General features: G+C 33.8%; 1 protein-coding gene across 2 annotated transcripts in view; it reads right to left on the reverse strand.

The window, feature by feature from the left end:
- Positions 1 to 22,483: 22,483 nt before the first annotated feature.
- Positions 22,484 to 26,540, reverse strand: part of zmp:0000000881 (leucine-rich repeat receptor-like protein kinase PXC2) — a 4,568-nt gene continuing 511 nt past the window's right edge. Inside the window, exons 1-5 of one of the 2 annotated variants that reach the window (XM_043260133.1) lie at positions 25,819 to 26,049; positions 25,465 to 25,610; positions 25,244 to 25,382; positions 24,063 to 24,170; positions 22,484 to 23,848 (exon numbers count right to left, since the gene is read on the reverse strand). In XM_043260133.1, coding sequence (XP_043116068.1) covers positions 23,105 to 23,848; positions 24,063 to 24,170; positions 25,244 to 25,382; positions 25,465 to 25,610; positions 25,819 to 25,848 — 1,167 coding nt within the window. In that variant the 5' untranslated portion in view covers positions 25,849 to 26,049 and the 3' untranslated portion in view covers positions 22,484 to 23,104. Of the gene's footprint in view, positions 23,849 to 24,062; positions 24,171 to 25,243; positions 25,383 to 25,464; positions 25,611 to 25,818; positions 26,050 to 26,540 lie in introns of those variants that run through there. The other variant, XM_043260134.1, reaches the window with a different exon arrangement.

Consider the following 26,540-nt stretch of genomic DNA (forward strand, 5'->3'; position numbering starts at 1 on the left):
TAACAAGTGCTGATATTCTCTTGCTTTATTATTTATGTTTGAAGAGATATTATTATCAATGGCCATCACTCAGGTCTTTCTGCTATTGAGCTCTATGACTGTACTGACCCTTCCCCCTCCTCTCCCTCTCTCTCTCTCTCTCTCTCTCTCTCTCTCTCCCTCTCTCTCTCACACACACAAACACTTGGGGTTTACATTGAGTGTAAATGCTTCTCCGAGCTGGGAATATGAGTCAGGTGAGTATGACCTCATCTCTTTTTCCTGTGCTATGAGGTAATGTATCTCTCCGGCTCTCTTTCTGCCCCGTGAGCCAATCATCAGAGGTGCTTTACCGACGACACACCCCGGCGATGATTCAGATTCTCGGTGTCACATGACCCTCACACCCTCAGGTGATCTCACTGTAGGGCCGGATCATCGCCAGCAGAACCGCTGCACACTGCAACACAATAAATGTAACGAAATGAAAAATCAGGCTCGACTCGGATGTGCTAGCCTTCTTTTTGGCATCGATTGAACGAATCGAAGAAATAATTATATTTCCAGTTAAAATGACCCACAAGATATCAGTTCAGACTAGATTTATGTATATAACTTGTGGATGTATCTATCACCGACATAATTATTTGCTATGTTTTAAATGTTAAGTTTAGGGGCCCTATATGTTTCACGAGGCTTTAAATCAAACGTTTTTAAGATCCAAGTATGACTTGTAGTACAAAGAAGGGGTTTGTGTCGCACAGGTGTAACACGTGCTCTTGAGGTTAAAGGGTTAAAGGGTTAAAGGGCAGACGCTCGCGTTTCTTTCGCCCGATGCCATCGCCTTTATCTATTTTGACACGCACGTGAAATTCCCATCGGTTGTTCACGCATAAACGCGACGACAATCACTTCTATATCTGCGATGACAATCAGCACATCTTTCACGGGAGTGCACTTTAAACAAAGTGGTTTCCCTGGATTTCACAAAGCGTTCACACACACCCTCTGCCGGTCGGAAAAACACACTGCAAATACATTGCACAGCAGAATGGAGTTTACTGCAAAATTGTTAGTGCTAATTTATTGTAACATTTAAACTATATCTAATCATATTGCACATTATTTATGGTCGGACACCGATAGCGTTCAATAAACAAATTAATTAACACGTTATATATTATACAGTACACATGTAAGGCAGTACCAGCGACAGTGAAGAACATTGTTTCTGTCAGAAATAAATTCACATTGCATGTACGCTATCGAAATAAGGAGTTCATGTAAAGTGGCTTAACTGTGTTTATATAAATGGAAAAGTTAAATTTTTTAGTGAAGGTGCATAAAGAAAAGTCATTGATCGATTCTTTTATTAAATAACATAGAAAAACATAGAAACAATAACTCTTTCTGTGTGTGTGTGTGTGTGTGTGAGTGTGTCTACAATTAAACCAACCTGGCTGCAATTGAAAGAGCACTTTATAACATTTTATGACTGTTATAACTGAACATTTATTACCTGAACACACACTCAGAACTACAAACAGCAAATAACTGCACTTTCATTTAAACATTGTTTAAAGAGAAACATCTGAAACAAAGCTGACAATCAAACGCCTTACATTTCAATCAAATTATTGAAAATCAACTTATTAATCATAGATTGCAACTTTTGTTTTTTAGGGACAATATAATACAGTTGATCAGCTCTTCATATTAGCAGGTAACAAACAGTACGAAAGTGTTTTTAAATAGCACTTTACAATACAAGAGGAATAAGAATTATTACAAAGAATAAGAAAAAGAATATGATTATTACAATGAACAACAACACTAATTTATTTAACCTATTCCACTCACCTGACACTGATCATAATCAGTTAATATAAATGCACTGGAAGAATCTGTTTAATATTTTTGTCTGAATCTCAAGGAAATCTCAAGCATATCCCTGTGTCGCTGTGTATGCATTCACTTTCCAAAACGAGGCCGAATTGTTGAATGAAGTTGTTTTCCTACTGAACCGCTGCTGTCAGATGGACTATTCTGACAATGTCTTTTATGCTTTTCCGGACCTTGAAAGTCTTGGACAGTTGCATCCAAAATATCTTCGATTGTGTCCCAAAGACAAACAAAGCTTTTACGAGTTTGGAACGACACGGGGGTAACTGATTAGTGACTTTTTATTTTGGGGTGGAGTAACCTTATATTAGTTATTATTTCCCCCAGGCTTTCTGTAGCTTATCGTGGTTTTTATTTTTGTCTAATTTGCTCCAGAGATATATTCCACCAAAAGCATGACGGTATTACCGTAGCACAAAATGGCAAGTTGTGGATAACAGTAAAAAAGCATTAGAAATCATGTCTCACAGCCAGGAAAAGCTTCTTTTACTCACCGTGATGTTGTCAGGTTTGAGGTTCTGGTGGATGATGTTCTTGCTTTGCATATAAGACCTTCACACATGCCTCGGATAATGGTGATCATCAGCTGAGAGAGAAAATAACAAAACCGATCAGCACTGCTTGGACGGATAAAAATCAAACTATGTAATTGTGCAAGGAGATAAATGTTTTTGGCACTGTAGCTCGTCATTGCAAGTTATTATTTGTTACTGTAGCTTGTAGCTTTCTGAATTATTAGGTGGTAATGTACTAAATATTTTTATCTACTATTGTGATTTTTCAGCTGTTCTTAATGACTATTTTATTAGTTTGTGGAGCACATTTATACACAAATATTTATATATATATATATATATATATATATATATATATATATATATATATATATATATATTTTATTTTATTTATTTTTTTTTAATTATTTTTTTAATTAAACACGATTTAATTTCAGCTTTTGTTTGACGATGTTTGACTCTGTTTTAGTTTACATTTGTAACTATTAAATGTAAAAAAATAGATCAGTTTAAGTTTGTATTTTTAGTACAAACGACAGGTTAAAGTGTCTCATTTATTTGTAAAATTATATTCAAATCAGTAATAAGCAGAAAAAAACATTATATATATATATATATATATATATATATATATATATATATATAATTGTATATATATAATTGTATATATATTATTGTATTTATATAAATAAATATAGTTATTATTGCATATATAAAATATATAAAAGCATATATAAAAATACTAACCAGTATATATTTTTCTCTTTCTGAATTTCTTGTTCAGATACAGAATTGAAAGGCACTTTCTTAAAAGCTGCATGGTTTTTTCTATAGGTTACTTCACACACCTTTCCTTTAGCATTAAGTAGCAGCTGAAGATGCCATCTGGAAAAACAACCAAAACCTAAATTAATTAATTGTTAAACTGTTTGATTGTAACTAATTTCACATGGTTTTATTTATTCTTATCAGTGTTCCAACTAAATAATGCATATATTTTTATGTGCATAACAAAATGGTTCTCAGCAGGAAGTCATAATTATGTCTCACTTTAGAAACTCTATGTTCTTAATAAATCAATTGCGTTTCAAAGTGTCGTGTTGCGTTTAGTGTTTGATTAAATCATTTTAACATCTAAACTGACTCCAGTATACTACTCCAAGCACTAGTTGCAGGAAAAGTGTAAAAAATGTGTTTCCCACATAGGATTTTAAATGATAGAAATCAAATGATTGAACAGAACAGAAAAATGATGAGCGATTCCACCTGATTCTACCATAACCGTATACAGTTTAAGCATCAAGATGTATTTATATTTATTTATGTAAATGTAATGAAATGTAAAAACTGATTTTCCAAGCTATTAAAATAAAAAATGTAATGTTAACTATAATCAGATTCAGATTGGAGTCTGTGAATTGTAATTTTTCGTCCTCTCCAGGTTTTGAAACGAATTCAGACGTAAAACCCCACACTCGATCCCCAAAAGATCAACAACATCACTAGAAGTGAAAAAGAAAGGGAAAACGTACAATACAGAAGAGTTTAATAATGCTTTAAATAACCTGACTAAGATCTATTCATTAAAAACGCTCATTTAAAAATCTATTAAAATGAAAATTAAAACATATTTGTAATTGTAATATGTATATATAACCTACCAGTCAAACGTTTTTGAACATTAAGATTTTTTTTTTTTTTTGTAGAAATATTTTTGCTATGTAAAACAACCGCTTTCTATTTGAATATATTGCAAAATGTAATTGATTGCTGTGATCAAAGCTGTATTTTCAGCATCATTACTCCAGTCTCGTCACATGATCCTTCAGAAATCATTCTGATGTGGTGTTTTGCTGCTCAAGAAACAATTATTGTTATTATTAATATTTAAAACATTTGATTGCATTTTTTTTCAGGATTCTTTGGTGAATAGAAGCATCCTAAGATCAGCATTTTTCTGAAATAAAAAGCTTTTTGTAACATTATACACTATATAGTTCAAAGGTCTAGTCAGTATAATTTTTTTTTTATTTGGAAAATAAATTATAGAAACTAATGCTTTTATTTAGCAAGGAGGGTTCAAATTGATCAGAAGGATTGATAAAGGATTTCTATTTCAGATCAATGCTATTCTATTCAAACCTGAAAAAGATTCTATTTAGTTGTTTTCAGCATCAACGTAATAATAAATAATGAGTAATGATGCTAAAATTTAGCATTGAATTCACAATGAATGCATATTCAAACAGAAAACTGCTATTTAAAAAAAAATAATTTAATTAAAAATGCTGCTAGGCCTACTTTGGATCAAATTCAAGTTCTTTAAAAAACATTACTGTTCAAAAACGTTTGACTGGTAGTGTATAAGCAACTTTAAATTGCATTTGAATTAACTTTAACTCTAATCTGTTATTTCTAGCTTTTAACTGGCTTAGAAAATACAAAAACAGATATACGGCTGGACATCAAGCAAAAATAATGATTCGTTTATATAATACAAACACTTTTTTATCACATCATTTCATCAGAACGGTGTCACTATATAGACAATAATATAATATTTGTTATAAAGGTTGTTAGTGATTGCAGTAAAGTTGCTAGGTGGGTGGTGGCATGCCGAGCTTAAAAATGTAGACGTTCCCAGGGCTGGAAATCACAATTTATTATTTTATTGACAATTATTCCATGTCTGTGACAATTCAGCTCTTTATATTTGGCGTCTCAGATCAACCAGCGAAGGGCCCGTTTGTTCTCATCCTCCACACGCCTCTCTGATTCTTTGTAAAGTGTATCGTGTTAAACAGTGTTCTGTTCAATCTCCAGATCAGCTTCTTTCTATAGATTTTTAGGCATCTCAGGCGCTTTTCAGCTGGTTTAGCCGTTTATCATGGCTGTATTTAATTTTCCAAACCAGAAAATTTTCAAACAATATAGTGTTTCACCACCAGAGGTCCCTGCTTTCTCATTTCTTCCTATAATTCGTCTCACACACACACACACACACACACACACACACACACACACACATTGGTTTTCCATGCTTAACGAGGACTTTCCATATAGGCAAGGTTTTTCTACCTACTGTGCAAATGGTATTCAACCTTTCTGCATTTTGAGATTTTCAGAAAGCTTCATTCTGCACGATTTTCAATATTGATATTCTGCATGCTTGTTCAAAATGAGGTCAAAATGTGCTGCTTTTACTTTTATCCTAAAAGCATATCTTGGCGTTAAAATAATTGCCATTTGTTTCAGCATAATGAGATGATCACCATGCTTTCATGCAACAAGTATGCAATGAAATATGTGATTCAGTACAATCTTTATACTTTGGTGGAATATTATGAAACATCCAGAAATGATACTGGTTGCCGGAAGCAAACGCTTTTACTCCCTTTTTGACGTGGAGGAAGATCAAATCTGTGGGTATGTACAGCACGAACTAAACCCCGAGACATTTAATATGTTCGATGGATTTCAAGAACAAGAAGGGCGACATTTTTTACAAAAGAACCTTTCCTGTAAGTACTGCTTGAAGTTTAATTGAAAGCTAAACACAATGTAAAATGCCAATAATATAAAAAGTAATATAAAATGACTGTAATATAAAAAGCACTCTCTTAGTCTTAGTAACCTAAGAACTCTCAAGGAAGTCATTTTTTTATTTGTTAAAGATGGCTTGTGATAAAGACATGAGAACAAACCTTGTATGCATTTTATTCATATCATTCAGATGAATTAACACAATGATTTAAATACTGCCTTTTTACAGGAATTCACAGAAGATACTGAAAAAAGATGTTGGTTGTTCTGTCAATGACTACAGTTTACTTAAATAAACCCTATAGGTTATAGGTTGGGGTGCAACATTAAAAGTAAAGCATTTCATTTAACATTTAGTTTATGGACTGAAAATATAAATGAATGGGTAAAAAGAAATTTAGATGAACAGAACTGACGCAAATGGTGTAAACCAGAGATTAAAGATTTTTTTTGTGCAAATATTTTTTGGAGATCTCACAGAAGGAGATCTGCGCAGAAAATATCAAGGTTTTGAGAGATAATAAATTGACCGTGATTCTGCTTACTGCATTGTGACAGACATCTGAAAAATGAGTCACTGTATGTGCTGTCACTGCAAGAAAAAAACGGGCTCCTCCACAGCAAAAAACTGATTGCTGGACATGTGGGTCGGTATAAGGGTCAAATGTGGGTCGGTATAAGGGACGATGATGCTGATGCTGAATATATGGTTGGATTAGAAGGAATACATTTACCAAAAATGAACAAAAATCTAAATGTTAAGTAAATAGATAAATATGCAGTTTTTAAAATATATATAACTTTTTTTTTTTTAAATGCATAATTGTTTTCATCGGCAAGAACCGGAACCGGTCTGTCGGAGAGATAATGGACCTTATAATGAAAATAATAATAATACCAACTGCAATATAAAATATTCTACTGCCAAAAGTAACGCGAGCAATAATAAAACTTCATATTAATGTTTTCCATCATTCGGATGAATATGCCATTTCCATCGGTCTTCCGATGTTCAGTTTTGACATATATTGAATAAATGGTGTTATTGGTGAATTAATTAAATGACTTAATTAATATCAAGTAGCAACTGGCATAAATAATGAAATAAAAATAGAAAAATGAGTAGAAATACATGGGATGAAATAGCAACTTCTTGTGTAACGTTCATATATATTGCATTCATAGTGATTTCATGCATTTTGTTTAAAACGTGTGTTAACTATTTGTAACTTGTGGCACTACCATAATGAGTTTTATTCATGATGACACACTAGTAATGACAATAATATATTTGTTGTTTAATTTATGCCATTTTTATTCATGTATTCTTGTACCTCTCTAGTTAATAGGTTTCAATACTATACTATATACATATAATATAGTATTTTAAAATATAGAGCCTTAGAGATGACAAAATGAGCACAATGTTTACCATTTAATGTACTATAGCCTAGCCATAGATAATGTAGGTAATAAAACCAAAGGTCACATGAGTATTTTGGTATTTGCAGTCATATCATATGCTGTAGCATTAAATAGATAAAAGTGACAAAAAGCCATTGACCCGTGCCATTTATTAATCCATTTATATTAGCAGAAAACATTAAGTACGAAGCCTGGTTTACATTATAAATAATAGTTTAGCATTCAAACATTTAATTGGATTCGTGCCTAATGAGAGTTGCGTAAAAAAAAACAATGACATTTGCTTTCATTTAGCTTTAAATTAAGTCCTTTTGACTGGCATTTTAATCTAATAACTGTTTGCTGCTTTTGTACTGAATTAATAATTCAATTCATCTGTGTTTTTTTTGGAAGTTATGTCTAATTAAAGGTATTGTTTGTTGTTTGAGTGCGTGCTTCGGTAAGCTATAGATTCTGGTTGCATCACATTCGACCGTGTGTGTGTATCTTTAGGTTGGGCTTTCGTGTCCATAGCCTCTTAAATGATTTAAAGAAATAATAAAAGAACTGGTGGTGTAAAGGGATAAAAATGACTACCTATCATTACTACCTCATTATTACTCTTATTAGACTCAAAAACATTAATGCATTATTTTATCGCGACATTACTTGAGAGGGAACCCATCATAATTATTTAACTACTTTCAAAAAGTCAAGAGAAGATGATCACAGCTTGTGTCTGGATGGAGAGTGATATTTAACGATTTAAAGCAAACCATCTGACCTCGCCTGCAGTGTGTTTCCAGTCTGTCCAGTTTGTAGATGCACGTCACAGTGGGGCGAGTTTAAAGGGAAAGAGAAACACGAAACAGATATTTCTCAAAAGACATAGGGCGTCTACTCCATGCTTGTCCTCGAACGTTCATCAGCGCTTGTGTGGACACGTGCATATGATTAACTCTCGAAAGATTTGATCATGCTAAGATTTTAGCATGGTAATGGTTATGACAATGTTGATGTATTTGGTCTTGGCAGAACAGATGTTGGTTATTGCTGTTGTTGTACAGCAGATGCGTATAGGGATACTGTGCTGTTAGTATTTAAGACATACTGCTGCTGCACAAATAAATAACCCTCTGACAAAGCTGGAAGAAGAAAACAAAAATATGCATGCTGCTGCTATACAATAATATGCTTAAACCCATCCCTATAAGGCGGGAGAAATATAAGAGATAGATCTCACTCGTACTAATTCATATGTTTTTGTATTTTATTCAATTCGTATGAATTAGAGCAAAGTTAAATTTCAGATTTAATGGCAAAATGTTAACACATTATGGATTTCAACTTAGAGAAACCACTGAAAATGCACAAGTAAAGTAAGAGAAAGTTAATAGACAGCATGGTGGTCTAATTAAAATCATCATAATTGGTTGCATTCTGTATTTGAAGACAAAACATGACACGCATACATTTTTAAAATCTTTTTTAAGTGGCTTTTAATTATATTTATAAACGATTTCCTCTGCTTCAGCAAATCTGCCGTCCCTCATGACTACACGTTGCATTGTCTTCGTGCCACTCTGAGCGTCGTAGTGCCGTCGAGTCACTGTCCCATCTGTCGGCACGGTCCATCCCTGGACGCCGCTGTTACTGTTTAAAGCAACCAACGAATTGCTCAACTAAGAGAAAATATAATGCAAAACTGTGTTTATGCCCACACTCATCCTCTAGTAAAATTTAACTGAACTTCAGTTCAACTATTTGTTTTACTATTTTCAAATATTTTTACTGTAGTACATTGTGTGTGTAGCTAAGTCAACATTTTATTTAGTTTTTTGATCTTGATATACTATACCATCTACAAATGAAATAAAGGTTATTGAAAATGTAATATAGTAAAATATAAATAAAATATATAAAATTCAAAACCTTAATAAAACGATTGTTACTTCCTTATTCTTACCAGAGAAGGAAAGTGCTCTTCTTCATCGTCACACTTGCATTTATACCTAACGTTTCAAAAAGGAGTTACGTTAGAAGTTATTCGTTGATAGAGTTTACAGTATTTTACATCATTTAGTTAGAATTTCTTTTCTTAATAATTACAATCAGGCAGTTAATAAAATAAAATGTTATTGCGACTTTTTATCTCACAATTCTGACTTTTTTTCCTTACTTTTTTCAATCATAAACAGAGCTTTGTATGCCACTTTCCACTTTACATCTCGCAATTGCGACTTTAGAACTCGCAATTATGAATTGTGAGATAAAAAAAGTCGCAATAAACTTTTTCTTAAATTTTATATTCAGTGGCTGAAACGGGCTTCCGTAGGAAAATGGCCTACAAAGCGCACACCTCGTGGTTTCCTGTGGTGCTTTGCCAGGAAAAAAGTGTCGCAAATAAGAGAAAAAAACTGAATTCTGACTTTATAACTCCCAATTCTGACTTTATAACTCGCATTTCTGACTTTATATCTCGCAATTCTGAGAGGAAGAAGTCAGAATTGTGAGATAAAAAGTCGCAATAACCTTTTTTTATTCAGGGGCGGAAACGGGCTTCCATAGAGAACAGACTATAAAAACTACAGCGTCAAACGAACTACAGTCGCGCGCAGACCAGATCCATTTGTTTCCGCAATGTTCAGACATTTTGGATTTTGAAAAGCCTGTTGACTTCTACCGTCAGTCTAAGTGGTGATCGAAATAAAAACTAAAATTAGCTTCTCTATTATTTTGTTTTTAAAGTAGAAGTGAACGTAAAATGCGCACGTCTCTTTTTTTTTTTCAACTAGATTAGTTAAAAGCGATGGAGAGTGAGGCAAACGGGAAACACTCAAACGAACTAAAAGCTGCTTGCTGCCGAATTGCTGCAAATGTAAAAGCTAAAGTAAAACGCGCAATGTGTCTACAGGCTAGTTAAAACCGAAAGAAAGCAAGGAAAAGATTGAAAACTCAAACGAACCGGTTTTGTCTCACGTCAATTAACCTGTGAGGAAATGAGCTCACCGTCACAACCCTAATATCATTCACAGTAAAACACATTAAAAGTCTATAACTCATCTGAAGTGAAAACATACGGTAATGATCCATGGTAGTTTTTCTTCAACCCACATTTATTACAGGATCTTGTTGCCTAGTGGTTTGGTAAGAAAAGAACACGTGATGCCCTTCATTATAAAAATTGCACAATCACTACCATATTACTTATATTTTAAATAAAACCAAATTGCCTCCCTGATGCATAAAAAACGTCTCATTGATTTATCTAGAAACCTAGGTATTTATTTATACATGTTTATTTCAAGCAATATAAAGAACAGTGAAATGTGTGTCTTTGGATCCTTACCATATTCTTTGCTGATCTTCAGTGCTGTACACTTTGCGACTCTCTTTCTGAACTGATTAGTTTCCCACAGATCTCTGTGAGTCTCAGGTGATAACAGCTCCTCCCATCCGTCAGCAGGAATGTTTCCGAGGAAGCTCAAGAAAGATAAATAAAGGACAAGAATGAGAAACCCGTGTTTGTTGCCTGCACAACGGTGTTTTAAAAGCACGTCTCTTATAAGAGCTTGTAAGTGTTATGCATTACTTCAGAATTTTACAGAATTCCACCCAAAAAGGCTCTTCAGCCAATTCCTGGATAATCGGATTAATCTAAATGCGGTGCAGCGAAAATCTGTGAAAAATAAAGCATGTTTTTAATGGATGAGACAGAGAAAGGCAGTCACATAATCAGCATTTACGATAAAACTGTTTTTAAACATTTCGTAACACTTTATTTGGTGTGAGGTGACATTTCTGCCCACTCAGACACCATGCTGTAGATCATGTCTGCTAACTGTGATGGCTGTCAGTGCTACTGTCCTGTTTTTAAACATTTCTCAAAAAGGCACAGTTCATGAGCAATTGAATGTAAGACGGATGAACTGCACCCACTGCTAGTAAACCAGAAAGGAAAAGCAGTTTCTGGTCAAAACTAAGATGCATGACTAAGATTACATATTTAAACATGTCTCTGTCAGTCAACCAAGTTTTTAAGCTATAAGAATGTTATGGTTTTCTTTTCCATAAGACAAGGCCAATTTATCAGCATGTTTACCAGAAGCCTATTAAGGACTTATATATATATATATACACACACACACACACACACACACACACACATATATATATATATATATATATATATATATATATATACTTACATATACAATACATATACAATAGAGGCATTAAAAAAATATGTCTATTTAATATAGCATACGCAACCAGCCTTCTGCTGCATGGAAAAATATTTCTTATAGAAAATGTGAGAAGAGTTAGAGGTAGTTTTTCTGACAGGGTCGGCAATTTAAAAGCACACTCAAAGCGCGCTGTGTCTGCTTTGCTAACACTAAACTAACTCAAGCACCTCATCGTGATTTGTTTGCACAGAGTAAAGATTGGAATCAAAAAATAAGTCTTATCAGAACCACGTGTTATCGTTTTATCTTGCCTAAATTGCGAAATTAGCAGGCCTGCAATAATAGCTACACCTCAAATATGTTTTTGCACTTTCATGGGTCGTGTTTTATCCTAAGTAAAACTAACCATGGTATTGTTAGGTGTTAGTTTTAGCTTTGTAATGTTTCATTTTGGCCACTAGATGTCCTTATAGTGTCTTTCTAATCTGTTGTTTTCACATGCTGTTGTTCAGGGCTGTGTGTTCAAGCAGATCGCTTGCTCTGCTTCTTTGCTCGGTTGTTCTTGCCTGCTGTCTGCTCTAGTTTCAAGAACTTTTCTTTGAAAGCCGTTTTACTTTGTTCATTTTTGCTGGCCGATTCATTCCTTTCACCTCCTTTCGGATCCTTCGTTTTGTTTTGTCTGGCCTTCATTGAGAAAATGATTTTCGTTCCCCTTTGCTCTATTTCGTTCATTAAATTCTCAATTTAAGTTCATTTAAGAACGTGTCTGACCATTCGGTTCAGCTGCTAGACTTTGGTTCCAGTCCTGTTCTTGACGATTAGGCCTATGGTAAAACTATAGTAACCCTGAATTTATGTGAGTCAGGTTTATCCTGTTTTTTCTACTGAGTCTGATTGTGCATTGTCTGTTTCTTTTATTTTATGTCCACCTACACCAATGTAACGAGATGTATCTTTCCTGGCACTCACAATAAGACCGAGGGCGAGTTTGCTGCCCTTTCTATCACAGCCAAAAACCAACATTTGAAACTGCCCGTCATGCACCCAGATGCCATAAATGCGCTCTCTGTATTGTCTGTCTCTCCTCTGTCTTTGCTCCTCATCCTGATCAGTCTGTCTCCCGTTCTGGTCACGCCTCGGTCCCAGGGTCTACAACACGGACCTGGCCCTCCATCCCTCCCCGTTCCGCCTCCGCTCATCCACTCTCCTGGACTGTGCTGGGTTTGAAGCGTCTGGAAGCCTCTCCTGTGATTACACCTCTGCGGTCAATCAGCACATGCTACTTAAGCCTTGGACGTCCTCTCGCTCAAAGCAGTATTGTCTAGCATTCATCCCTCTCCTAGCTGCACTTCTGAGCCATTTCTAGTTGCCTAGTCTTGTCTGTTTTACAAATATCTTCACTACTAATTTAATAGGACGGGTACAGGGACCAGAAGTGATTTTTAGCTTTAGTTGATCATTTATAGGTGGCGTGAATGATAGAGACGATGTGGATAGTTACAAAAAATATAATAAAATGTAATATAAACGATTTGCTAGGCATGTGGGTCGGTATAAGGGTCAGTTATGCTGAATGTGTATTTGGACTGGAAGGAATAAATTTAACAAAAATGAACAAACATCTACATTTTGAACGGTTTATAAAGTATATGTCAACATTATTGTTTTCATCATCGGTCAGAACCTCGGACTGTCAAGAAGATAATGGACATATCATTCAGATTCCTACTCTAATGGTGAAACAATATGCACATAATGTAATGCATATAATATATACCCCCCAAAAGGGTTTTAGGTTTTTGCATCTGATCTCAAGATATCTTTGTGATCTGGTCTGAATATAAAAATAAAAAGACACAAAACACTATGGGGCATGACTCTGTAGGGGTCTCTATTTTCTTGTTTTTGAGAGATCAGGCATACTAAAAAATTCCAAACCTTCCCATTTCATCCTAGTTTGGGTTAAATAGATAGAAATGGTCTCATTTTACACCGAAGACCTTCAATTTAAAAACATGGGTGGGATGATTCAGAAGTGTTATTGTATATTCACACGATTCAGCGTGATCCAACTGTGTACGGAGCAAGAGGCTAGCGCTGTCCATTTCATTTCGGAACGACATTTTAATCCAAACATTTAGTCTTGACCGCATCTCTACACCTAAACCTAACCTTACCCATGAAAAATGATTCAAATCAGAGGAAGTGATGGATGAATGACACTGACGCACCAAACACTGATTGCTGAAACTATGATTATGATTGTTATAATGTTCTTAAAATCATCATTTCAGTTGTGTTGCCGTCAGATAGCGCTCTGATTTCATCAAAAATATGTTTTTTGGGTTTTGTGAGTTTAGAACAACATGAGGGTTAGTAGTTAATGACTAACCTTTTAAACCAACGCTGATCACAATCAACCGATATAGAGCTAAATACATTAAACGTACTTAAATTATGTTTTCATCTTGTCATCATCACAGATCACTTCATCATTTTAATATCCATCATTCCAGCTAATACAGACCGGCTTATACACGACTTCAGTGTCATCTTCTGTTATGTGACACATGCCTGTTTTGTGTTAATTGTGGTCATTTACCATCATGACTTGCCACACGAACACAACAAACGTATCGGTGAATTTCCAAAACTAGGATTCTTGAGTGTCTCTTAAATAGCTATACAATTGTGTGAGCGATGGCTACACTGTCAGAAAACAAAAATGTGTCTCATTGAGGGCATACTGCCCCAGTGACGAGCTGTTTTTGCACTTTTTTCTTCTAAAAGCGTGCTTGTCTCTGTATTTTTCCGCGGTGCAGTAACACCCACAATTCCTTACTCTCTCTGAGCCAGTTATGAAAGCCCACGTTTGTGACCGAGACACTTTGCAATGATTGCCATCTGATAATCATGATAGTATGTATCGATAGGAAACCAAATATTTTCTATTTGTCGCTCAAAATGAAAAGATTGTCGTGTTTTTATGCTACCAGTTTGCATTGAAAAACCATTTCAAATTCATATAGAACTCATTTTGTGATATTTTAAAAAGCGTTATGCTTTTGATTTGAATATTTATCCAATATTCCTAATTAGACATGTTTTAAACATTTTATAATTAAACTATATTAAAACCAAAACCAGTGTATCTGTATAAAAGGCATTTGTTTTGTTTTAAATGATTTGTCTGATTAGAAAGTATGAAAAAAGTATGAAAAAAAAAAAAAAAAAAAAAAAAAATATATATATATATATATATATATATATATATATATATATATATATATATATATATATATATATATATATATATATAATTATTTTTAAGACAGAAAGAGAAACCTAAACCTTGGCATCACTGATGTTCATTTTCTTGCTGGGCGTAACATCTGGTTAACAAAGCAGGATTTACAAGAAAGTTTAAACCCTAATTACTGGAAAAGAACAAAAACGTTGTCTTTCTTGTCTCTTTGATATGACAATAATCCAGTATGTGCCATTGGCATACATCATCTCACTGACGACTAATGCCTTCCTTTTATTATCCATATTTGTATTTCATGTTTCCTTTTTTTGTAATGAGCATCAGTAGTGCTAATTTACAGAAATATATACTATTTGAAATTAACTTGGCTATTAAAGTTTTATAGGTTTGCAGAAATAAACAAGATTATCAAAATCACTGATTAGATTTAAATGTGATTTGGAAATAGCGAATAGCACGCTAAATAAAAACCAAAACTTGTTTCTATTTGTTTCAGCTCGTTTCTAACAGTGTCTAATGATTTGCATGAATTAAGAATCTAATCGCTAATTTTTTACACGCCATAGAACAGTTTGCCTAATAATGTTTTCAAACATAATTGATACGTTGCAGATTTTTCTATAAAATCATTAATTATTGACTAAACCATTGTGTAACTGAGACAGTATCGATTCTCTTCAGCACTGCGTTTGCAATCGTGAAAACTTGAATCAGGCATGAATATGACTGATGTGAGCTAATCACCAACCAGCATCAGTAAAAGCAACAAAATAGACTACAGAGAAGCATGACTGATATTAGATTACATCTAAATCTACGTCTGGGTTTAAAATGCGAGTCTCTTTCAGACAGCATAGTTCTCTGACAATAGCAATGTGTCATTACAGACATCATTTTCCAGAACAACACAGGCAGAACATTTTGATCGTAACACCACAAGAACGCTTGGAATGTGCTAAATTGTCATTAGTGCAGATGTCCTGTAGTTTTAAAATCGAATCTGTGTGTTTGGACATACCTTTGGTAGGATTACTGTCATGTTTTTTATTTTATTTTATTTTATTTAATTTAATTTTATTTTATTTTATTTTATTTTATTTTTATTTTATTTTATTTTATTTTATTTTATTTTATTTTATTTTATTTTATTTTATTTTTCTGACCTGTGCATTTAGTCATTTTTGTTTCATACTAATTTCAGTAGTATGTTTGTACATTCCTGTTCCGCATGTATGTACTTATTATATTACAATAACTGGGCACATACACCAAAACTCAAATTTAAGACATGTAGCTACCATATATTATACTTAGGTACCTCATATAAGTACATGTAAGTGAATGTACTGTAAAGTATAGTGAAAACCTAATTTCTCTAACTCTGACATCAATATATATATATATATATATATATATATATATATATATATATATATATATATATATATATATATATATATATATATATATAAAATAAATATAATATACATAATAAAAAAAAAAAAAAAAAAAATATATATATATATATATATATATATATATATATATATATATATATATATATATATATATATATATATATATATAAATGAAAAAAAAAAAAAATATAGAAATATAAATTCATACTGTTATTGTCCCAAATAAATATCATCATATTCATTTTGACTGTAATCTAATCTTAAAATCTGTTAATTTTCCTAGGTCTTACGAAGGCAAGCATACACATATATTATGTTGCAATAGCTATTCTGTAGTTATATATGTATTATTATGTTGATTTTCATTTAACACTACTGTTAGCTTCATGATGCTGTCAATTTACATATCACCCCAATTTTGATGAGGATGTCCAGAAATACACATACGCACACTACTGTGTTTCAAGACCATTTATTGATTTTCACCTCCGATTGTGATAAAATCGCCGAGGACAATCGGTTACCCAACAAAGAAAGCAGAGTGGAAGAATCAGCAGTTAAACACAGAGATTAGGCAATAATTCAGGGAGACGGCTGAACCACTGAGTAATCTCAGTGAGATTATTTATACTTGACTTCTTCAGCATACAGGAGATTGCCGTTCTGAAAGACAATTGTTTGTTTCCGAGCACCCTTTCCTGAATCGGGCAAATAGCGAGTCATCTCAGTTTTATTATTTGTATAGAAAGGTATGCTGTTCTGGAATGGCGTGGATGGGAACATCATATTCATCTGAAGGAACAAAACAAGGAGGTTAGCTATAAATCATTACTGATTATTCCTATAAGCATTACTGTCTGTGGTTATAGTACAGTAGTGACGTTTAGTAACTAAAGGGCTATTATTGTTTGTAAAGAAATCATTGGGAATGTTTCAACCCCATTACCTGTGGACAAGGCATCCCACCGAAAGGCATATTACCGTTACAGAAATATGGCTGCGGTCCGTACCTTTCATTTATGAACAAGTCATGTTAATCGTCTAGTCTACATTGCATAATTTATTTTTTTAGCTAATACATGTATACTAACCCATAAGGCATCATAGCACCCATCATATTCATGGGATTCATCATCCCCCATGGTCCGCCGAAGTTCATCGTTGGAGCGGCTGAGAACCAATAGAAGTCATTTCAAACACTTTACTATTAAATTATTAGCCAGAAATAACAAAATGATGCTTTTAATGTATCTTGAGCACACTCGACCGGTGCATAAATCCTGCAGTATTTAGGAATTAAGTTAGATGCCCAAATGGTGATATACAAGATTTAAAATACATTTATTTAAGCAGAAATATTAAATAGTGTTTTTATAATATGCAGAAACATGCATTTTACACGAGACCTTTAAATTAGATTTCCTTACCAAAGACTGCAATGTTCACGCGGCTCTTCAAAGCAATGAAAGTGATTCTGCCTGAGCACCAGACATCTATAAGTCCAAGGACATCTCCACCCACTAATAGCATATATAGTTCTCGGGCAACCAAGAAAGAAACTGAAAGCAGCTATTATGTTTGTTCAGAGCATCGTCGAAAATCCACATTCTTTTTGAATCTAAAGGACCGAAAACAGTGCTAGGGGACGAGAAAGACGAATTAGACAGATTAAAAACGACAAGCCAATCAATACTCAAAACAGGGTCTCCTGCATACATTTCAGACGCTATGGAATCAAACGTAAAGGCATTTTACCTAGTAAGAATCAACAAGCACGGAAATTGGAGATACTGCTAACACTGCGTTCGAAATCATGTTAAAAAAGAAAAATCGATGAAAATATGCCATGATGTAAAAGCCTGTGAAATGAGGCTAAACGTCTACCAGTTTTCAAAGACTGTTTTTTTTTATTTCATTCTTAAGTATTATAGAAATCGCAGTTAGGTTAATTGCAATAGCGAGTTTATTGACAAAAGAAACAGAATGACTGAAAATAGACGACATATCAAAATAAGAGATTGCTGGATATCTGCTCGACAGCAATTTTTTTTGTACTTTATACACTTAAAATATACATGCACCATTTTTCCATTGCGCTTTTTAAGTAAATCCAACTTTAAACAACTTTATATAATTACAGTTTTTTTTACAGGCTTCAAAAAGACCAAAATCAGCTCAGTTTTTCTCAGTGGCTTTGGTGCATTCCTCAGATCAGAAATCAAATTTTCAAAACAACTTTAGTTAACTCTAGTCACTTGCGCAGATCACAAAACATTTCTCATTCTTTTGAACAAGTTGCACTTGCTTTGCTACATTCATGGTTAATGATTAAATACACAATGCACTTAAATACAATGCACTATAAATACACAATTACACTTATATTTTATATTTTATACTTATTTTATTTTTATTCTTCTTATTTATATATATATATATATATATATATATATATATATATATATATATATATATATATATATATATATATATATATATATATATATATATATATATATTTTTTTTTTTTTTTTTCTATTCCGACCCTGGACCCTGGGTTGTAAAAAACATTTCACTGCATGTCGTACCATGTATGTACTGTATGTGTATGTGACAAATAAAATTTGAATTTGAATTTGATTTGAAATTTTGAATACAAAATGGTTGATCTAGTGATCATGAACTATCAACTATTTCTTTTTTATATAAATTCGGCATTAATTGTTCATCTGAATCTTGACTACTAATGAAGAAAATACAGATCAGCCAATGAAAAATAGTTCTCTGTAAAAGGTAAACTAAAAGGTACATCTCATCAACCTTCTCAAAAAATGTGAATATTGTTAAAACTTTACCAAGCTTTTTGGTAACTTATTTCAACCAAGTGTTGAGTGCAGAAATGAACATGCTTTAAAGAAACTGAACGTTTCTGCTTTGCAGATACTTCTTTTTGGTTGATTTTAGGACATATTCCAATATTTGGAGATACTAGATTTATGTAGATACTAGTCTTTTATGAGCTCTAATCATCAAAATTGAAGCAAAGAACTTTTTAAATGTTTTACTTTTCATGTAATGAATCTACAATATATATGAAAGTTCCACTTTTTGAAATAAGTTATATCCTTAGTAAATGTGCAAAATATATTCATGGGACATAAACTTTACTCAATATCCTAATGGTTAAAAAATAAATTAAATAATGATTTTGATCCATACAGTGAATTATTGGCTATTGCTACAAATATACCCATGCTATTTATGACTATTGTGCTGTTATGATACATAGGTACATGTATCTATGTTAACTGTTGTTATTCTCATGCATAATCTAGATTATGAGCTATACGAAATGTTTGTGTGTGTGTGAGAGAGATTTCATATCAGCTAAATGGATGCACAACAATATTAATTAAGGCCAGACACATGGCTTTTAAATTAGAAACAGAATAAACGTTAGCCGTAAACAAATATGCACGACAGTGTTTGATGAACATTTATTACTATTGACCAAAAAAAGCCAAATCATTGAGGACAAAAAGTAACAAATACACGATTCGTTTCAGTTAATGACTTTGCAGAGATTGGAAAAATGATAATTAAAATGACAGATTACAGCCTTTAATGAATGATTCTCTAGAGAGGGGCGAAAGTATAGATCTTTATATTGATTTATGGGAATTCTGATAGTAATTGATTCATTTAAAGCCAGCGGAAAGCAGAGTGGAAAAAAATCTACATTTTGAATAGGCATAGAGATTAAACAACCCTTCATTCATATTTCGGTAGAGTACGCTTTTGTGCATTAGATCCTGAAGATTCATATTTTGTGTTTTCGGCGTAGACGATTTGGCCATTCTGTAGGACAAGTTTTTGCCTGCGAGGACCTTTTCCTGAATTAGGATAATAGCGAGTCACTTCGCCGTTTCTCGGAAGAGAAGGTGCGCCGCCCTTGAAGAAGTTTGATGGAAGGTGCATATTTGCTTGCATCTGGCCAAAAATAAAAAAATGAATAATTTGCAGAAAAACACGGCGAGAACGTGCAGAAAATATTCATTACCTGTGCAAGAATAATTGCATTTGAAGGCTCCTCGTCATCCGAATCATCGCTGATAGGTCCTGCAAGCCTTTCATTGAAATAATTACGCAAATAAATTAAAAAATAATAGATGAGTGCATCTGAATGACAAATTGATCATCATTCTAGAGAAAGGATTTTGCTACATTTAATAATTGTCCCTTGCAATTGATTAAAATACCATTTAATAAAAGTGCATACAATGTACCTTTCCAAGAGATTAATATCTCTACTGGTGCAAATATACCTACCCAGAAGGTATTATCTGGTTATACGGATTCATGTCCCAGTTATAGTTCATTGTTGGAGATGTTTTACAGCGGCAAGCGAATGCTACAACTGTGAGACACGAGCAAAATCATTTCAAAATCGTCTTCTACTGCATGCATATGTTTTGAGTTAACTTTGTATTTAAAACTTTATATTTATAGGTGTATGTGACTGTTGTTGCTGTGAATATTATGTTGCGCCAATGTGTCAGTAGTAATGCAATATATAAGGTTTTTAATATATGTTGCTAGGCGCAGTCGTTTCACAATACCAGAAATATGCACAAAATGTACTTTATGTAAGATTCATTAAATGATATGCGATGTGATGTTTGCTTACCAAAGTCTTTGCCTAGTTTTCAAGCAGCTCTTCAAAGTAGTGAAGGTGAGCTATCAGAGATCTATTTAAGCACTTTCTCTCCACCCACAGAAGAAACTGAAAGAATTAGCTGTCAGTATTATCTGAATTAATCAGCTGAATAGCATGTATATATATATATGTATGTATAATAAAAAAAACTGTCTTGTTTGTAAAAACATAAGGTCACAAAAACATAAAAGGTCACAATTTATTTTTGAAGACCAAAGGATGAAAGTATACACACACACACACACACACACACACACACACACACACACACACACACACACACATATACATATATATATATATATATATATATATATATATATATATATATATATATATAGTATATAAATACATGTATATGCGATGTATCCTTCTTCATTTGCATGTTTTATGCAATTGATATAAGAAATTAATTAATTTAATATTACATTTTAGTAAAACAAAACAAAAAAAATCTATAGACTTTAGTCTACTCTTAGTCATTGCAACTTAATCAGGTAATTGCAATATGTAATTTTTTATGTAAAATGAGGATTTGCTTTGGTGGATTGTACTGTTGTTTAACAACATACCGATCATTCATCTGAAAAAAACCTTTCCAAACCACAGTCAGCACGACATCTAACTTGACCTGTTCATTTCCTTTAAAAGATCTTAAGAGCATCACATTCGCTAACCTGCCCGTCCTGTTTTCATTATGCTGTCAATCACAGCTGTGAGGAATAAAAAACAACACCATTGAAGCCAACATTCCATACTTCTATTGTTCGCAAAACTCACAAACAAACAAAAAAAATCATGATGATCAAAACACATGGGTGTCCACATTTGACTTAATTTACGGTTCATTTATCATGCCAAATTTCTCTAAACCATTTGAGTGCGGCGTCAAATTTTAGCATCATTTTAAAAGTAATAAAAAAATCATAAAAAAAAACTAGATAATGTTTTCCATAATTCATGCATGAAAGAGTTTTAACTCATCAGTTCTTTATTTCACTGCAAACCATAGGATCAATCGATATCTATGTTGATGCTTGAGAGGGCAAAGCGATTAAGCATAATATCAGTTCATATAATATCAATACAAACTGAATAAAATTCAGGGGATATATTTGTGTTTCAAATCACAATCGAAACAGCCGGTCGATATCAGCCTGCAGGTTATGTTTAAAACCTCCAAGCTCCCAATCAAACTTTCCAACTTTCATCGACAGGTTCTTCCAGCATAGGCTTTTTTTAACATTTAACAAAACATTTTTTTTTCGAGCGCCAAATACCTGTAACTCCCAACGAATTTTGGTCTGGTCTGATCGCTACAGCAAAAATTCTTTCTCTCAAATAAAGTGAAAAAAGTGTCTTGTAAGCTGATCAATTTATCTTGTCGAGAAATGTACATGTGTTTAGAAAGAGCTAATGTCTTTGTTTTGTCTGAATGCTTTATTTATGATTTATTTTGGTCATGTCAATGTTCCTTTGTTAAGTTAAAGATTTTTCCAGATCTTTCACAACAAATACTTTGACTCAGACCCTACAAGAGAACATATTCCTTTTTATTATAAATAATTTTTTTTTTTATTAAATTTTATATTCACAAATGCAAATTCTCAAATTGTAAACCTGTCTCGGTGGTCTTTTTAATTTGATTTTTAAACATGCATTATCTCCCCGATACAGCAATAATAATACAAACTGTGGTATCTACTGTTCTATTGTAATATCTTCTACTATTCTAAACAAAAATCAAAACTGGGGGAAATACACAGACATACACACTTCAAAGCTACATTTACATTTGCAAAATGCAGCAAGGGCGACAACGTTTCAGGTCTTCACTCATCCAGTCCACCAGAGGGAGCCAAAATAATAGTCCAGAGAAACCTCCATTTGTATGTGTGTTATTATATAAAGTTGAAATGAATTTGAACGCATTTCAATGCGCGATATACGCCGCATTATTAATGACAGAAAAGCAGATTTTTTTTTGACATTTTAATGGTTTATACTTCAAATGAGACAAAATGAACGAAGGCTATCAGCAATGACAAAAAAAAACCTGTTTAATAAACAGTCGTGATAGTTTTTCTTTAAAAAAAGAAAAAGGAAAAAGAAAAACCATTAACCTGAGTAAAATCAAAGCGCTTGACGGTATTTTTCAAAACAAAGTCTATTCACAAAGAGTCTTTGGTTATTTGCACTTTCTCATATTTTATGATTTTCCCATCCTTTGTGATGATCTCTTTATATTCCAGAGCTCCTTTTTCCTCGATGTAGCGTTGCTGAGTCACTTTTCCAGTTTCTGGGAGAGGGCAAGGAAATGACATGAGAGACAGCTGCTTTTTTAAGGCGTCCCCTCTAACCGGTACCATCGCCTTTCCCAGATCTCTCTGCTGAGGTGGATCCTGTCGATAATATAACACAGGAGGCTTATTTACCTCCACTTTCGGAACCGGTCCTGGCAGACCCCACTTTGGGTTTTGCCTCATGTCATTCCCATGTGTCGCCGTGACATCTCTCGTCAAGTCTCTCGTGACGTCCTTTGGGCGAAAGTCTGCTGGTTGAGCTAAAGCAGCTCTCCTGATGTCTGTGATGACTCCAGCCATAGAACTTCTGTAATTGGGATTGGGTTCCACCATCCTGCACACTGGATTGCAGTATGGCTGGTCTTTTAGAGTTTCGCAGATCTTGACAGGGGACACAAATTGGGTGGGCAACCTGATCCTGGCGCAGAGTTCAGCTATGATTTTCCCCATGGCCCAAACGTCAGAGCGTTTGTCACGAATTCCGTTATTCTGCAGGATCTCTGGAGCTGAATATGCTTCATTGCCCAAGTTCACTGCAGAGCTGAGTCCATTTCTTAAGAATTTAGCCAGTCCTAGATCAATGATCACAGCGCGATGGGTCTGATGCTCCACCTGAAATTGAATGAGAAAAATTAGTTAAAGTAAGACCACACATAGGTAAAAAAGTTCTACTACAACACCTAATAAATTGAATCAAAAGACACGATAAGCATTCATCATTAAACTCATCTAAGGAGCATTATCCAAGACTGATACATCTGATACAGTAAAATACAAAAAAAATGTCGATTCTTGGTCAACTGAGAAAGATTTGTGTCCGTCTCACCATGATGTTGTCAGGTTTGAGGTCTTGGTGGACGATGTCTTTACTGTGCAGATAGAGCAAACCTTCACACATGCCAGTGATGATCGTGGCTTTCACTGCTGGAGTCAGCTGAAGAAGACAAGAAGGCATTGTTGCATTTTGGCTCCACTAATATAGTCTAAAGCATACTTTTTAAAGATGAGGTAAAGGCAAGTTCTCATGTCACGTGAGGTGTCATTTTAATGCGCGAGAGCCAGGTTTGAATTGATTTAAAGTTGATTTTAAGGTCTTAAGGTTTTAAAGTGCCCCCGTTATGGATTTTTGAAAATGAGCTGTCACGCAGTGTTTAACACAGCTCTAAGTGAATGAAAACGTCCTGCAAAGTTTTAAATCTGAAAGTGCACCGTGTATAAACTTACTGTCCCTGAAAAGAAAGAGACAACTCTGAATCTTTGAAATGAGTCCTAAGTTCATCTTGATGTCAACAAGAAACATTAGCGTCTTGCTCACCCAAATGCTGCTAGGAGCATTAAAAGCCCTTTTAACTTTTGGAGCATTAAAAGCCCACAAACACTTTGAAAACAATCACCGCATATTAGCGAAAATTGAATCGTTTGGGGGTCGCTGAACAAATAAGGTAAAAATAAATGAATATTTTGTATATTTGACCTTACATGCATGTCATCCTGTTATTAGGCACTTATTCTGAAAAACCAAAATAAGGACCTTCCATAACCCATAATAGGGGCATAACTTAAATATGTATTATTTATTAAATCAAGCAAAATGCAACTGAACTTGGCTAGCTACTAGTACAGAAAATATATTATTATGTAATAATTGACATTCATGGGAAAAAGACCCACATAATGAGAATAATTATTATCTACATTATAATACTACAATTATTAAATGCTTAGCCTGATAATAGTATTATATATGAAATATAGCACCTGGAATATAGCTATACATTCTTCTAAACTATAAATAATTTTATGTTATATTAATCTGCCATTTTAAAATATGAATACAGTATATTAGAATTATATTATATGGGAAAAAAGCACCAAATAGGGACATTTAGCTTAAATCCTCAATCTTTTTCATTAAAGACATAAATCATACAGGTTTGACAGAAGTGTAAGAGACAGAGTTTTTTTTTTTTTTTTTTTTTTTTTTTGAGCCGAGGTAGACGTCTTTACCTGGATTTTAGAAAGCTGTACTTTGAAGATAGTCGTCTCAAGATCTTCCCCAAAGATGAACTCCAAAGGAATGTTCCACTTGGAGTCTTTTATCCAAGGATCACCGAGAAGCTTCACCACATTTGTATGGCGAGCATTACTGGTGGAAAAAAGTGTGCTTCGTGGTTAGAATTTGACCTCAGTTAAAACAGGTAAAGATGACAAATATTAAATGTACATACTGATATACTTTGCACTCCCTCTCCAGCTGCTGTCTGCTGATGAGTCCTATAGGAACTCTCTTCATAGCAGCCCACGCGTCTCCAAACTTCTCCTTGTATATTTTCCCAAAGCAGCCTGAAGCCAGCGTTTGTGTTGAGTACGCCATCTAGTGATAACACAGTACACATCAACATGAGAAACTCTCAATCCTATTAACGCTCTCAGAAAAAAAGTCACAAGGCGCTATCCTTTCGAGGCCCTAACCTTTCAAAAAGTACTAATATCAACCATTTAGATACGTATCGTTAAAGCTGCAACTACGCTGCGTTCGAAATGTACAATAAACGAGTGCACCATGAATCCATTTTTCGTACCTTGTTTTTGGCTTGTCCTGAATCACACATGTAATAAGTGTTTATATTCAGACTATTTAGGCTGTTTCGGGTAGGCTGCGGAGTAGCCCGATACCTGCGTGATTCGTCACAGACGTAAACAGAGAGAAGTAGATCCGGCTACAATGTTCTTCCGCAATACGCACCCATTCCTGTTTAATAACCGCCAGAGCGCCAAAAAGTTACAGACTACAGCTTTAAGTAACTTCTAACTACCTATGTCAATCATAGGAATACATTAAACTATCTATCTATCTATCTATCTATCTATCTATCTATCTATCTATCTATCTATCTATCTATCTATCTATCTATCTATCTTTGCCAGATATCTGTCAGAAATGCGAATGCTAGTATCTTCATGTCAGTGTTTGTTTTCATATGCAATTGCACATACACAAAACAGGGCCGTCTTGAGATAGTCATCAACAACATAACCTAGAACGTAATATGGGTCATCCAGCACGTTTACAGGAAATCACCTGGTTTTAAAATGCCTACATGGCTGTCATAAAGCCATAAAGTTAACAGTTTTTCTTCAAACCCAACCTGACATTCTACCTGATCAAGTTACCTTAAGATATGTAGTATTTTAAAGCTAAAGATTCATTAGCACACATCCATTAACATGGGGAGTTTTGCTGAAACGCCTCTGGGCAAAACCCGCCGTCTTAAGCCTGTACACGCTGCTGGGAAATGCTGTC

The sequence above is a fragment of the Puntigrus tetrazona genome, chromosome 16 (genome assembly GCF_018831695.1).
Source record: "Puntigrus tetrazona isolate hp1 chromosome 16, ASM1883169v1, whole genome shotgun sequence".
Classification (NCBI taxonomy): Eukaryota; Metazoa; Chordata; class Actinopteri; order Cypriniformes; family Cyprinidae; genus Puntigrus; species Puntigrus tetrazona.